General features: G+C 34.0%; 1 protein-coding gene across 1 annotated transcript in view; it reads left to right on the top strand.

Moving 5' to 3' along the window:
• Window positions 1-15,480, top strand: part of dnah9l (dynein, axonemal, heavy polypeptide 9 like) — a 66,286-nt gene that overhangs the window by 41,930 nt on the left and 8,876 nt on the right. Inside the window, exons 61-76 of the mRNA XM_073851834.1 lie at window positions 1,234-1,467; window positions 2,693-2,839; window positions 2,934-3,047; window positions 3,222-3,365; window positions 3,531-3,713; window positions 5,160-5,261; window positions 5,366-5,500; window positions 5,627-5,800; window positions 7,039-7,274; window positions 8,959-9,081; window positions 9,220-9,424; window positions 9,511-9,675; window positions 11,436-11,576; window positions 11,790-11,960; window positions 12,990-13,112; window positions 13,312-13,505. Of these exons, the coding sequence (XP_073707935.1) occupies window positions 1,234-1,467; window positions 2,693-2,839; window positions 2,934-3,047; window positions 3,222-3,365; window positions 3,531-3,713; window positions 5,160-5,261; window positions 5,366-5,500; window positions 5,627-5,800; window positions 7,039-7,274; window positions 8,959-9,081; window positions 9,220-9,424; window positions 9,511-9,675; window positions 11,436-11,576; window positions 11,790-11,960; window positions 12,990-13,112; window positions 13,312-13,505 (2,591 nt within the window). The remainder of the gene's footprint in view (window positions 1-1,233; window positions 1,468-2,692; window positions 2,840-2,933; window positions 3,048-3,221; window positions 3,366-3,530; window positions 3,714-5,159; window positions 5,262-5,365; window positions 5,501-5,626; window positions 5,801-7,038; window positions 7,275-8,958; window positions 9,082-9,219; window positions 9,425-9,510; window positions 9,676-11,435; window positions 11,577-11,789; window positions 11,961-12,989; window positions 13,113-13,311; window positions 13,506-15,480) is intronic.

Raw genomic sequence — 15,480 nt, 5'->3', positions numbered from 1 at the left:
AGGGGATATGTTTTTTTTTTTGTTCAAAGGAGAAATTCACTTCCAGAATGAAAATTTCCTGAATTATGTCATCGAAGATGTTCATGTCTTTCTTTCTTCAGTCGCAAAGAAATTAATGTTTTTGAGAAAAACATTCCAGGATTTTTCTCCATATAATGGACTTTAATGGTAGCCAATAGTTGAAGGTCTAAATAGCAGTTTCAATGCAGCTTCAAAGGGCTTTACACAATCCCAGATGAGGAATAAGGGTCCTATCGAGCGAAATTATTATTCTTTTTATTGAAAAAATAAAACTGTATATACTTTTGAACCACAAATGCTCATCTTGCACTAGATCTGCGATGCGCATGTGCATCTTCACGCATTACATAATCATGTTGGAAAAGTCACATGCAGTTAGTTTTTTGTTTGTGTACTTCGGTTAAAAAAAGATAGAGTAGGTCGAAAAACTGTTAAGTGTGTGTGATTACGTAATGCTTGAAGTTAAGCGTTTGTGGTATATTGTGGTATTATTCTTAGAAAATGGACCTTCAACCCTTATTAAAGTCCTCTATATGAAGAAAAATCCTGGAATGTTTTCCTCAAAAACAATAATTTCTTTTCGACTGAAGAAAGAAAGACATGAACATATTGGATGACATGGAGGTGAGTAAATTATCAAGAATTTTCATTTCAGAAGAACTTCTCCTTTAATACTATTATTCAGCTAGGATGCATTAAATTGATCAAAAGTTATATTTATATATTTTCACAACAGATTTCAGTTTCAGATGCATGATGCTGTTAATTTTAACTTCATTCATAAAATAATTCCTGAGAAAAAATGTACTACAGTTTATATTATTATATTATACATATATATATTAGGAAGCACACATTTTTAAACAGATAATAATAAGAAGAAATGTTTTTTTTAACAGCAAAGAAGCATGTTAGAATGATTTCTGATCATGTGACACTGAAGACTGAAATAATGGCTGCTGAAAATTCAGAGGAATTTTATTCAGAGGAATAAATCAAAACATTTTAAAATATATGACAATAGAAAACAGTTTTTTTAAATTGAAATATTTCATAATATTACAGTTTTTGCTATATTTTTGGTCTAATGAATGCAGCCTTGTTGAGCAGAAGAGACTATTTTCAAAAACATTTAAAAATAGTATGCACCCCAAACTTTTGAACGGTAGTATAAATTCAATAACCCACACATGTTTTTCTTTTTTTTTTTAGCCGGCGGTGAGAGTGTCCATCAGTGAGTTTATTTCTTTCGCTCACACTAGTGTGAATGAAGTTAGCGTAAAGTATCAACAGAATGAAAAACGCTTCAACTACACCACACCCAAGAGCTTCCTGGAGTTCATGAAACTTTACGGTAACCTGCTGGGTACAAAAAGAAGAGAACTGACCCAAAAGATGGAACGTCTGGAGAACGGCCTGCAGAAACTACTGACCACTGCATCACAGGTCAACTTCGCATTAAAAACTACAAACACAGGATTTTATCAAAATACACTATAAGTGTATAAAAATGTGATCTACCATCATTTCTGCTAAATGATTTCTCTGTTCTTTTGTCGTAACCAAGGCTGCCAGAACAGCGAGAATACATACGATTGAAATCAAAATTTTACATACACCTTGCAGAATCTGCAAAATGTTAATTATTTTACCAAAATAAGATGGATGATACAAAATGCATGTTATTTTTTATTTAGTACTGACCTGAATAAGATATTTCACATAAAAGATGTTTACATATAGTCTACAAGAGAAAATAATAGTAAAAATAGTAATAAAAATTACCTGTTCAAAAGTTTACATACACTTGATTCTTAATACTGTGTTCTTACCTGAATGATCCACAGCTGTGTTTTTTGTTTAGTGATAGTTGTTCATTAGTCCCTTGTTTGTTCTGACCAGTTAAACTGCTCGCTGCTCTTCAGAAATATCCTTAAGGTTCCACAAATTCTTTGGTTTTTCAGCATTTTTGTGTATTTGAACCCTTTCCAACAATGACTGTATGATTTTGAAATCCATCTTTTCACACTCAGGACAACTGAGGTAACTAGAGCATCAGTGAGCACTTGAACCTTCTGTAATAGTTGCATATGAGTCCCTCAGTTGTCCTCAGTGTAAAAAGGTGGATCTCAAAGATCATACAGTCGTTGGAAACAGTTCAAATACACAAAAATGCTGAAAAACCAAAGAATTTGTGGGATTTTTCTGAAGAACAGCAGGCAGTTAACCTGTTCAGGACAAACAAGGAACTCATGAACTATCACTAAACAAAAAAAATCATTGTGGATCATTCAGGTAACAACACAGTATTAAGAATCAAGTGCATGTGAACTTTTAAATGGGGTCATTTTTATAAAGTCAACTTTTATTTTCTCTTGTGGAGTATATGTAAACATCTTTTATGTGAAATATCTTATTTAGGTCAGTACTAAAAAAACAGCATGCATTTTTTTATGATCTCTCTTATTTTGGTAAAATAATTAACATTTTGCAGATTCTGCAAGGTGTATGTAAACTTTTGACTTCAAATGTATTATCGAAGCTTAAGGAGCTGCAAAAATGAAAATTAACCAAATTACTCCAGTTTTAATTATTACCCCATATTCTCAATCTTAGTTTCATTTGATTTATTTTTAGATTTTAAGTTTTATTATATAAACCTCTTTCTCAGGTGGAGGATCTAAAGGCTAAATTGGCCATACAGGAAGTGGAGTTACAACTAAGAAACACTGATACTGAAGCTCTCATCGCTAAAATCGGCCAGCAGAGTGAGAAACTCAGTCAGGAGAGGAGTGTAGCAGATGCAGAGGAGCAAAGAGTGAGACACGTTTTTACTTGTGCGTGTGTTTTTTTAAATATATATGTTAAGACATCAAAATGATTGTAAAATGTGTAAATGATTGCAATATCAGGTAGAAGCAATCCAAGCAGAAGTAACCAAGCAGCAGCAGGAAACTGAATCAGACCTAGCGAAAGCAGAACCAGCTTTACAGGCAGCTAATGCAGCACTCAACACACTCAACAGGGTGTGTATTTGTTTGTGTACTGTATGTATGTACTTGACTAAAGTGTGTGTTTTATCTCTTGTATTGAACCATTCTCAAACTCAGAATCAAAGTGTTTTGTTTTTATCTGCAGCATTATTATTTTGTTCTGCCCAGAGTAATTGTGTATTTATGTGTGTGTGTGTGTGTGTATAGCTGAATTTAACAGAGTTGCGGACGTTTCCAAATCCTCCTGCCATCGTATCGAATGTGTCTGCAGCTGTTTTGGTCCTGCTGTCTCTGAACGGGCGTATCCCAAAGGACCGCAGCTGGAAAGCATCTAAAGTTGTCATGAGTAAAGTGAGTATGTGAAGAGCTGAGATTTAAGATTTGTTCTTAGGGTTTTCATGAGTCATATTTGCATATTTGTCAAGATGTATGTATATTTTGGCAGTAAAACTATACATTCAACAGGTTATGAAAAGAGGTAAGATGGGTAAATTAAATAATTTTCTTTGTGTTTAGGTGGATGACTTCTTACAGGCACTGATTAATTTTGATAAAGAGCATATCCCGGAAGCCACAGTGCGTGTGGTCAAAGAAGAGTATTTGAGTGATCCTGAGTTTAATCCAGAGTTTGTGCGTCAAAAATCATCTGCAGCAGCTGGTCTCTGTGCCTGGGTCATTAACATCATCCGCTTCCATGAGGTTCTGCTCCTTTACACTATTATGATCATTTAGAACCAGGGCAGTTCAACAGCATTGATCATTACATATAAATAGTTATAAACATATAAACTTCAGTAACATCAATATAAACTCTTTTGCAAAAAGTCAGATGTTTGCCAGTTTGATTTTAATTTCAGAGAACAATTAACAGGGAGGTATGTTATACATAGACTTCTATATATAGATTCACTGAATTAACACATTGTATTGTTGTGACTCTATTTTGTGATTTTATTGTTTACAGTGTATTTTTCTGCTTCTCTCCTCTATGCTGCTCTGTCCAGACATATGTGAGTAAAAACTTGCTAATCTGATCAATACATTTTAAAATAAGATACTGGAAACAGGATCTTTTCAGTGCAACCTAAAAACCTAAACCTTGATTGCAATTAATATAGAACCTGTTATGTCTATTGTGATTTCTACACTACTGTTTATGGTGAGTAAGTTTTTTTTAAAAGCAAAAAAAAAGTTTAATTCAGAAAGGATGCATTAAGTAGATTTAAAGCGATTTGATTAAAAACTGACAGTAAAGACATTTGTGACCCTGGACCACAAAACCAGTCTTAAATTGCACAGGTATATTTGTAGCAATAGCCAAAAATGTATTATATTGGTCAAAATGATCTACTTTTCTTTTATGCCAAGAATCATTAGGATGTTAAGTAAAGATAATGTTCCATGAAGATGTTTTGTGAATTTCCTACCATAAATATATAAAAACTTAATTTTTGATTAGTAATATGCATTTCTAAGGACTTGGACAACTTTGCAGGCGATTTTCTCAAATATTTAGATTTTTTTGCACACTCAGATTCCAGATTTTCAAATAGTTGTATCTCAGCCAAACATTGTCCTATCCTAAAAACCATACATCAATGGAAAGCATATTTATTCATGCATTCAGCTTTCCATCAAGTAAAACATTGACTCTTATGACTGGTCACAATTATAATGTTACGAAAGATTTCTATGTAAAATAATTTAACATTCATAGAAGAATTCTGAAAAAAAATCACAAAAACATTAAACAGCACTTCAACATTGAAAATAATAATTCATGTTTTTAAGCACAAAATGAGCAATTATGATTTCTGAAGGATCATGGGGCAGTGAAGACTGAAAAGTCAGATTTGACTTTACAGGATAAAATTACATTTAAAATGTTTTAAAATAGAAAAAAACTTTTTTCAAATTGTAATAATATTTTAAAATATTACAAAAAAAATTAAAATACAGTAAAAATAATACTATTTTTACTGTATTTTTGGTCAGATAAATGCCACATTTTGAGCAATTTTGACTTCTTTCAAAAATTTCCAGTACAATTCATTACTTTGTAATCCACTTTACAATTTGTCTTTCCAGAATCTGATGTATTAGTATTGTGTTTGTGCTTCCAAATATTTGCTTGGAATTAATCAGGTGTTCTGTGAGGTGGAGGTGAAAAGGATGTGTCTGGCTCAGGCAAATGCTGATCTGGTTGAGGCTGCCGAAAAATTAGAGCTCATCAGAAAGAAGTTGGCTGTGAGGCTCTTTCACTAGCTCTCACTCTCTCCACCAAAATATCCCATTAGTAATTTACAAAGATGCACTGTATAACCTCAAATGTGTATGTGTGAAATGTAAAGGAGTTGGATGGTAGTTTGGACACACTGAAAGCTGCGTTTGAGAAGGCAACCTCGGAGAGACTCCGATGTCAGGATGAGGTGAACCGCACCAACACCACCATCCAACTGGCCAACCGCCTGGTCAAGGGTTTAGAGGTCAGTTTTGTCTTATGGACCATACTTACCTGTTGATGTTTTCATACTAATTTTACATGTAAAATTCTCCTATGTATTCAAACCGTTTTTCTTTTGGTGTTTTCATAAAATGCATGTGTATTTTAGTCAGAAAACGTACGCTGGGCTCACTCTGTGGCTCAGTACCGTGAGCAGGAATCCACTCTGTGTGGAGACGTTCTCCTCATCGCAGCCTTCATCTCTTATGCTGGCTCCTTCTCAAAGAGATACAGACATGAGTTGCTCCATAACCTCTGGATGCCTTACCTGCGTACACAGAAGGTGTGTTTATGTCTGCAACTGAAGTTGTTTGAGTACTGATATATTTGAGTCTGTTATTGTGCTAAAAATGTGTAGAAAAGTTCAGAAACCTCAAAGACTATAGAGCGCAGGGAAATTATAAAAAAAATATTCTTTGTATTCAGTTCTGTTTCAGTTATAAAAAAGAATATTTTACACCAGAATTTCTCAAACAGAGGTTTGAAAATCTCTAGTTTTTTTTTTTTTTTTAGAAACTGTGTGAGGATCAGGAGCTATATATTCACACTGCTGGTAAAAAGTTTGGGATCAGTAAGATTTTAATGTTTTTTTTTTTTTTAAGAATTCTCTTATGCTCATCAAGGCTGCATTTACTTGACCAAAAATACAGCAAAAAACAGTAATATTGTGAAATATTATTACAGTTTAAAATAATGGTTTTGTATTTTTAATATATTTGAAAATATAATTTATTCCTGTGATGCAAAGCTGATTTTTTTTTTCAGGATTCGTTGATGAATAAAAAGTTAAAAAGAACAGCATTTATTTAAAATAGAAATTCTTTATCTTTGACCCAAATTTTTTAAATGGTAGTTTATATTGTCACAAAAAAAAATTATTTTAAATAAATACTGTTCTTTTTTACTTTTTATTTATTAAAGACTCCTGAAAAATGTATCCAAAGTATTGAGCATCACAACTGTTTTCAACATTGATAATAAATTAACATATTCAAATGATTTCTGAAGGATCATGTGACACTGAAGACTGTAGTAATGATGCTGAACATTCAACTTTGCATTGCAATTTTTGCATATATATTTTAAAATATATTCACATAGAAAACAGTTATTTTTCATTGAAATAATATTTCACAATATTACTGTTTTTTTTTCTGTATTTTTGATCAAATAAATGCAGTCTTAATGCGCATAAGAAACTTCTTTAAAAAACATAAAAAATCTTGCTGATCCAAAACTTTTGAATGGCAGTGTATATATATATATTCAGATTCAGATACTCATGCATTACACTCCAGCATCTTATAATGTCTTTAAGTTTTTTATTGCCATTTTACACCCTTTTTGCTTAAATCAGGTTGTAGGCTTGCTATCAGTTCCAGTGTAGAAGGCCCTTCCCAAACCATCAATAAGAGTCTGCGAAGTCTTTTATAGTCATGCAGTCCTTTTATAAAGACTGAAATGTTAGTATACACCATTAATCACTATTATTGTTTTTGTATTTTTCTTAATGACTTTCAGGTGCCCATTCCAATGACTGAGGGCTTAGATCCCATCTCCATGTTAACAGATGGTGCTACCATTGCACAGTGGAATAATGAGGGTTTGCCAGGTGATAAGATATCTACTCAGAACGCCACTATACTGACCAACTGTGAGCGCTGGCCTCTGCTCATTGACCCCCAGCTGCAGGGCATTAAGTGGCTTAAGAGTCGCTATGGCAACAGCCTGAAGGTCATTAACCTCAGCCAGAAGGGGTGAGTGGTTAATGAACATACGGCAGAAATTACATCACAAGAGATTTCACAAAAGATGTGAAAATAATGATCTTATAAATATTCCAGAATTTTTTTGGGAATATTTAGGGGTTCAAGCACGTAGTTTGTTAGAATGGCCAAGGATCAGCAATCTCCAAATAAAACTGATGGTGCAGACCAAACCGTAAGTCGTAGAGACTTGAAACTTGGAGGAATGGTAGTACTCACACCATCTACGACGTCGCCAAGGCTCGCCCCTATCAGCCTCATGGGGGCGCTACAGCGATCAAACGTACAAAATCACTCATAAACCGTCAGCTGCAGGCTCAAGTGTCTTATGTTGTTGGAATCCTTGGCTCAATAAGGACAAAACACATTACCTACTTTTGTGAAATAGTCATAGGTTTTTCACCTTATCAGAACCAAACCAGTGCAGAAAGATTCTCTGGAGAGCAAATATCAATACTTATGAAAAAAAGTCAAACTTTTGACTCACCATCGCAAAGGGACACCAAAACGTTCAAAAGGACCACTTTTAGTAAAATGCCTGTAACTTCTGAATGGAATGAGAGATCTTTGCAAACTTCACTGAACACTTATGTAAGAGCTCAGTCTGAGGTCACAGGACAAAAATCACAGAGCTTGGCCAAAAAACAAAAATGGCTATATCTATGCAAACCTTTGTCCTATTAGCATAAAAATCACTGTGCACAAGTGTCTATAAGGACATTTGCGTATCTCAAAAAAACATGGCCTCCATTGGCCGATGAAGTTTGAGCACCTATTAGACATGGTTAATAGAGGCCAATCAGAACAAAACTTGGTGGGCCTGTTTGACCCACAGCCCCAATGCTCTGTGAGAAATTTGAAAGAAATTAGCCACTGGGGGGGGGTATTGCTTATTTTTTAAGGGTGTAAACAATTGAGCATTGTGTGTTTATTTGCACATAGACACAGTATTCATATCATATGACAGAACTCCTCATTCCAGAAAGTTTTGCCTCTAGAACCACTACTGTCAATCAAATCATTTGTTAAATGATTGAGAAGATGTAAAAAAAAAACTAGTTGTACTTTGCGAACTAGTCCTAGTTTTATTGCTCAATCTAGCCAAAAATGATCAAAAAACGTTTATACTTTTGGAAAACTATAGCGGAATCGTTTAGAAAAGGGGCCTGTCCGAATTTAACAAAAAACTCGAAACTTCACGAAACCTAGTGAGCACATGTGACGGGTGATGCTAAACAAGCATGCAAGGAGATCGGACCACAGCTGGTTCTATAACAGTCATAAACATTACAAAACATAATATTTCTAGGGTAAATTACTTGTATTTCCAAAAAAAAAGGCTTGCTACATAATGTCTTTTTTTGTATGTGCTTAAATGCCTTAAAGCGCTTGAACCCCGCGATATTTCAAATTATTATTCTTATTTTCCTGGTTTTATCATTCGCAAAATGTTTATTTTTATATTCTTTCAACAAACTGTCTTCAATTTTTATTCAGTTAAATCCTTACAGATACAATTAAATCCTGTTTTACATTATTTCCATATAATATATTTTTTTTTAACTTAAAAATGGGAGTAAATGCATTGGTAGAGGCATTTCTTGTTATCTTAAAGACAGTTCTTAGTGTTGTAATTTATTTTACCAATATTTATTCTGTGTCATTGTTGCTTTAGGTATGTGGATGTGATTGAACAGGCTGTGGTCTCAGGAGAGCCTGTATTGATTGAGAACCTGGAAGAGACAATTGAGCCAGTTATTGATCCGCTGCTGGGCCGACACACTATCAAGAAGGGCAGGTAAACCACCACAACACAGCAATAATACACAGTACCACACCATTCCACACAATATACCACAAGGACATTTACTAAAAGTGTATCAGTAGAGTAAAAATGTTAATATAACAAATAGTTCTCTCTTTCTTCCCTCTGCAGATGTATTAAAGTGGGAGATAAGGAATGTTATTTCCATCCAGAATTCCGACTGATTTTGCACACTAAGCTGGCAAACCCACACTATAAACCTGAGATCCAAGCTCAGACCACTCTCATCAACTTTACCGTCACACGGGACGGGCTCGAGGACCAGCTGCTAGCAGAGGTGGTCAACCTGGAGAGACCAGACCTCGAGCATCTAAAGGTGTGTGTGTGTACATGTTTAGTCAGATCTGAAACCCGTTTGAGTGTTACTGATGTTTATCTGTATGTATTTGTGTGTATCTGCAGTCAGAGCTGACTAAACAGCAGAACACATTTAAAATCGAGTTAAAGCAGCTTGAGGATGAGTTGCTGACACGTCTCTTTGCGGCTGAGAGTAACTTCCTAGGAGACAACGTTCTGGTGGAGAAACTGGAGAGCACTAAACACACAGCCGCAGAAATTGAGATGAAGGTTTGTCTGTTTTTAAATAATTTTTGTTAGAAAATAAAGCTGCAGTCCGTAACTTTTTTTGTGTTCATAATTGACAAAATGTATTTAAGTACATCATGAATCCATTTTCCCAAATGTGTTTTGCCTTTATATTCAGAAGTTCAGACTATTTTAGACTGGTTCTGGTAGGAACTGCTGCGGAGTAGCCCAGTACCTGCGTGACTTGTCATAAACATAGAGAAGTAGCTCCAGCTACAAGACGCATGCAGTTCTTTTTATTAACCGCTAGAGTGCCAAAAGTTATGGACTGCAGCTTTAAATGTGGCTAAATGATGAGGAAGTTGACATCAATTTGCCGAGAACCATTAAACACACACTGACCTTGCACTGTAATATTATCTAGATTTTTAAAACATTTCTTCTCCAACATTTTGGACATCCATATTTGTCACTGACACACATAACCTCTCCTTAAACCGTTAAATCTTTAGAACAGAAAGAAAATTAATACTTTTGGAAGAAATTCATACTTTTATTGAGCAAGGATGCACTAAATTGACCAAAAGTGGCAATGAATACTTTTGCGTTGTTACAAAAAATATATATATTTCAAATGCTTTTCTTTTGACCTTTTTAATAATCAGAAATCCTGAAAAGGTATATACAGTAGTCAACATTCGAAGTGGATCAAAACCTTTCATCAAATTAGTCCTAAAACCAAAAAGAATACCCGTTCTTATCTTAGGACAACTTTTGATTAACTTTTTTGATCCACTTCGAATGTTGACTACTATATAGCATTTTTAACAAAAATACACTACCAAAGGTTTTTGAGCAGTAAAATTTTTAAAGAAGTCTCTTCTGCTCACCAAGCCTGCATTTATTTGATCCAAATATATATATATAATATATATATATATCTATATAAAATAACTGTTGTCTATTTGAATTATAGTTTAAAATGTAATTTATTCCTGTTTTAATGTAGAACTGTTTTAAATATAGATGATAAACAGCAAATCAGCATATTAGAATGATTTCTAAAGGATCATGTGACACTGAAGGCTGGAGTAATGATGCTGAAAATTTAGCTTTGATCACAGGAATAAATTACATTTTAAAATATATTCAAATAGAAAGCAGTTATATTTAATCGTAAAAAATATTTCAAAATGTTACTGTTTATGCTATACTTTGGATCAAATAAAACACTTTTGAAGGGTCATGTGGCTCAGAGTCATCAGCTTTGCCATCCCAGGAATAAATTACATTTTAAATATATTAAAACAGAAAACAATTATTTTAAATTGCAATGATATTTTACAGTATAGCAGCTTTGCTGTATCTTTGAGCTTATAAGAAAAGCATTTAAAAATCTTACCAACCCCAAATGTTTGAATGATAGTGTAAGACAATGTAATAATAATGAAAAAATAATGAAATAAACAAAATACAGTGTTTAATTGATATGTAAAATGGAGATCCTTGTGAATAATCAATATTTCAATTCTGCTGAATTCTGTGGTCACAGATCCATCACAGACCCAAACAAAATATCATATAATGCAGCATCATTTTTAACAGTCTTCATGTTAGGAGTGTTGCTATGCTCTCTGAGCTTTGAAACAAATCCGTTATAGTTGTTTTGAACCATGTTCCCTAGAAAATTACACAAGCCAGGCTCTGCCAGAGATTTAAAGTTTTCTTTTCGCTTTCTCACACTATTTTTAGTTTCCATTTGTTGTTTCTTCTCACTCTGATTCAGCTTTTGTGTTGTGTAGGTGTTGGAGGCGAAGGTTAATGAGGTGAAGATTAACGAGGCTCGTGAACACTACCGGCCCGTGGCTGTCAGAGCGTCCCTCCTCTACTTCATCATCAATGACCTTAACAAGATCAACCCCATGTACCAGTTCTCCCTTAAGGTGCGGGCTTGTTTGTGTGTCTCTGTATGTATTCTGTAGCAGTTGTTCAGGTCTCTCTGCAAACATTTACAGCTGAGCTAATTCGTCTCCAAATAAACCAAAATAATCAGTGTTTCAAACAGGTCCCCCCATGAGAAATCACTTCATTTTATTTCATTATTGTCGTAGCCTTTTCTTACGTGTATGTGTACACTTGTTATCTTCTCTCTGCAGGCGTTTAATGTTGTGTTTCATAAGGCTGTGCAGAATGCAGAAACCTCTTCAGATGTAAAGATCCGCGTGAACACACTGATAGATTGTATCACCTTCTCTACATTTAATTACATCAACAGAGGCTTGTTTGAGAGAGACAAGCTCACCTTCGCAGCACAGCTTACTTTTCAGGTAATTCACACATTAAAACTTACTGTTCTTACACACTAACTATCCTTTAAAACAAACATAGATTATGTTGGATGCATATTTACAGTGCCTTGCAAAATTATTCATACCCCTTCATTTTTTTCCACATTTTGTTTTGTTGCAGCTTTATGTTAAACTGCTTTAAATGAGTTTTCCCCCACATCAATTTACACTCCATACACCATAATAATGACAAAGCAAAACCAGATTTGCAAATTTTACAAAAATAAAACACTGAAATAAGTACATCGCATAAGTATTCATACCCTTAACTCAGTACATAGTTGAAGCACCTTTACAGCCTCAAGTCTTTTTGGATATGATGTGACAAGCTTTGCACATCTGCATTTGGCAATTATCTGCCATTCTTTGCCTCACCTTTTCACCTCTCAAGCTCTGTCAGCTTGGATGGGAGCTGGCAGACATTTTCTAGAGTCCTAGTTGTTCCAATCGTCTTCCATTATGGATAATGGAGGCTACATGCTTCTGTGAACCTTCAATGCAGCAGATTTTTTTCTGAACTCTTCCCTAGATCATTGCCTTAATGCAAATCTGTCACTGAGCTCTACAGGCAGTTATCTTGACCTCAGGACTTGGTTTTTGCTCTGATATGCATTTTCAGCTGTTAGACCTTTTTTGAGAGGTTTGTGCCTTTCTAAATCATACTCATTCAAAGGAATTTGCCACAGTTTAACTCCACTCGAAGTGTAGTAACATCTAGAAGCAATATGAATGCTCTTGAGCTAAATTTCGAGTGTCCCAGAAAAGGGTATGAATACTTATGCAATGGGATCTTTTCAGCTTTTTATTTCTAATGAATTTGCAAAGTTGTTACAAACCTGTGTTGTGCTTTGTCATTATGGTGTATGAGATGTAGATTGATGTGGAAAAAAAGTAATTTAAAGCAGTTTAACAATGCTGCAACAAAACGAAATGTGAAAAAAATGAAGGGGTATGAATACTTTTGCAAGGCACTGTATGTTAAGTTGTAACTCTGTGTGTGTTTATCAGTTGCTGTTAATGAGTAAGGAGCTGGATCCTCGGGAGCTAGACTTTCTGCTGCGCTTCAACATCGACCTCAGTTATGTCAGCCCACTCGACTTTCTTTCCAGCTCTGCCTGGAGCGCTGTTAAAGTAAGCACACATTTTGAAACATAGACACACACTTGCTTAAAGACCTGGGGCTGTATTACACTTAGATTTCTGTCATGTCCTTTCAGTAACTATGGTAATTTCGCTCAGGAAATAGAAGCTTGTTTTTTTTAGATAAAAAGTTTATGTAATACAGCCTCTGAAGAATATCACCTGGCGCGCTTCTGCTGTATTCCTGCAGACAATGAGCTTCACTGATGAGTTTCGTGGTCTGGACCGGGACATCGAGGGTTCTCCCAAACGCTGGAAGAAAGTGGTGGAGTCAGAGTGTCCAGAGAAAGAGAAACTCCCTCAGGAATGGAAAAACAAGGGTTCACTCCAGAAACTCATCCTTATGAGGGCTCTCCGACCTGACCGCATGACATACGCTGTCCGGTAAGTCTATGATATGTAGTATGTGTTTCATTAACGATAACATGAAACATTGTAGGAAAGACAAAGGGTCAATTCACACAACAATGTCAGCCTTGTGACATTTAAAGCCTATTCGACTTTCATTCTTCTTCTTTTATTTTGGACCAAGCATTTATGCATTAAAAAGTACAAAATAATATGGTGAAAGTAATTCATATGAATCGATATAAAAACATATGAATTAGGGATGCACAATATTATCAGAATGTTATTGGAATCGACCTATAAAAGCTTAAAATGTGAACTTCGGCATCACCTGGATATGAAAAATAATGCTGATAAGCCTTTTCGATAAGACAAATAGCTCTAATACCGTCCAGTAAGGTGTATTATTTACTTACGGGGCTCTGTTGTCCCACTTGTCATAAAATGACAGTCTGTTTTGATTTAAAGGTCGGAAGCTATAGCTCACATGAATAACAATCATAAACATGACAGTTGTAAATAAGTAATTTTATATATACAGATTCATTGTGATTTTTTTTTCCAAATGGATTATAAGAACTTAAATACAATGAGCTCTAAAAGATTTTTAGAATTTTTACAACTCTTTTGCTTTAGACCATCTACAAATGTTAAATCTACAAACAAAATGTTAAGGTTACCACTGCATTTGTCTTGGAAATAGAAAACAGTGATTGGTTTATTTACAGTTATTTTTAAAGCTTTCAATACTCACCATAAAAGCACGTTTATTATTGTTTTAGTTCTAGCAAGTAAGTTTTTTCTCAAAACTAACCAAAATGAAATAAATAATTTGTTTATAATCTCTGCATAGGAGAGAAAATATATTGGTATCGGCATCAGCTATGATCCGAAATGAGTTAAAAATATTGTAATATCTGATAACGGCAAAAACGCATCCCTCATATGAATCTATATGAACATTAATCAACATGCTTAGAGCTATGTATTAATTATGGTAATCAGAGACTCAACTTGAGTAGCTACAAGCAAGCATGTTTCAGCTTCCATTTACTGTATTTTATTAGCTCTATTTCTGTTTACTTGTTAATAAACTGTTCATCATATAAAGTGATCATGACTCTCCAGAAGACTGGGACTAAACCATCCTGATTAAATATTACATGTAATTGACAATATTATGTTTTGAATTGGTTTGGAACAAAAAAAAATTATTGTTTTGTTAAAGAAGTTTCTTATGCTCATCAAGACTATGCTTATTTGAAAAAAAAAAATATTGTGAAATATTATTTCAATGTTAAAATAACTATTTTCTTTGTGACTATATTTTTAAATGCAATTTATTCCTGTGATGCAAAGCTGAATTTTCAGCATCATTACACCAGTTTTCAGTGTCACATGATCCTTCATAAATCGTTCTAATATGCTGATTTATTAGCAATTTCGAAAACAGTTGTGCTGCTTAATATTTTGTTGGAACCTGTGATACTTTCTTCAGGATTCCTTAATAAATAAAAAGTTAAAAAGAACAGCATTTATTTAACAATATAAACTATCATTTAAATGCTTGTGGTCAGTAATTTTTTATTATTTCTTTTTTTTATATTTTCTTTTTTTTATTCACCAAGGATGTGTTCAATTGAAAAATGATAGCAAATACTTAAAAAGATTGTTATTTTGAATAAATGCTGTTCTTTTTAACTTTCTGTTCATCAAAGAATCCTGAAAAAAGAATCACAGGTTCCAAAACAAATATCAAACAGTGCAACTGTTTTCTAAATTGATAATAAAAGTAATAAATCCACATATTAGAATAATTTCTGAAGGATCATGTGACACTGAAGACTGGAGCAATGGCTGATGAAAATTCAGGCTTGCATCACAGGAATAAATTATATTTAAAAAAATATTAAAATAGAAAACCATTTTTGTAAACTGTAATAATGTTTCACAATGTTCTGTATTTTTAATCAAATAAATGCAGCTTTGAATTCTTTAATAAACATTACAA

The sequence above is a fragment of the Garra rufa genome, chromosome 12, assembly GCF_049309525.1.
Source record: "Garra rufa chromosome 12, GarRuf1.0, whole genome shotgun sequence".
NCBI classification, from domain to species: Eukaryota; Metazoa; Chordata; class Actinopteri; order Cypriniformes; family Cyprinidae; genus Garra; species Garra rufa.
Note: the sequence above shows the minus strand (reverse complement) of the source record. Positions and strands in the feature narration are given on the sequence as shown.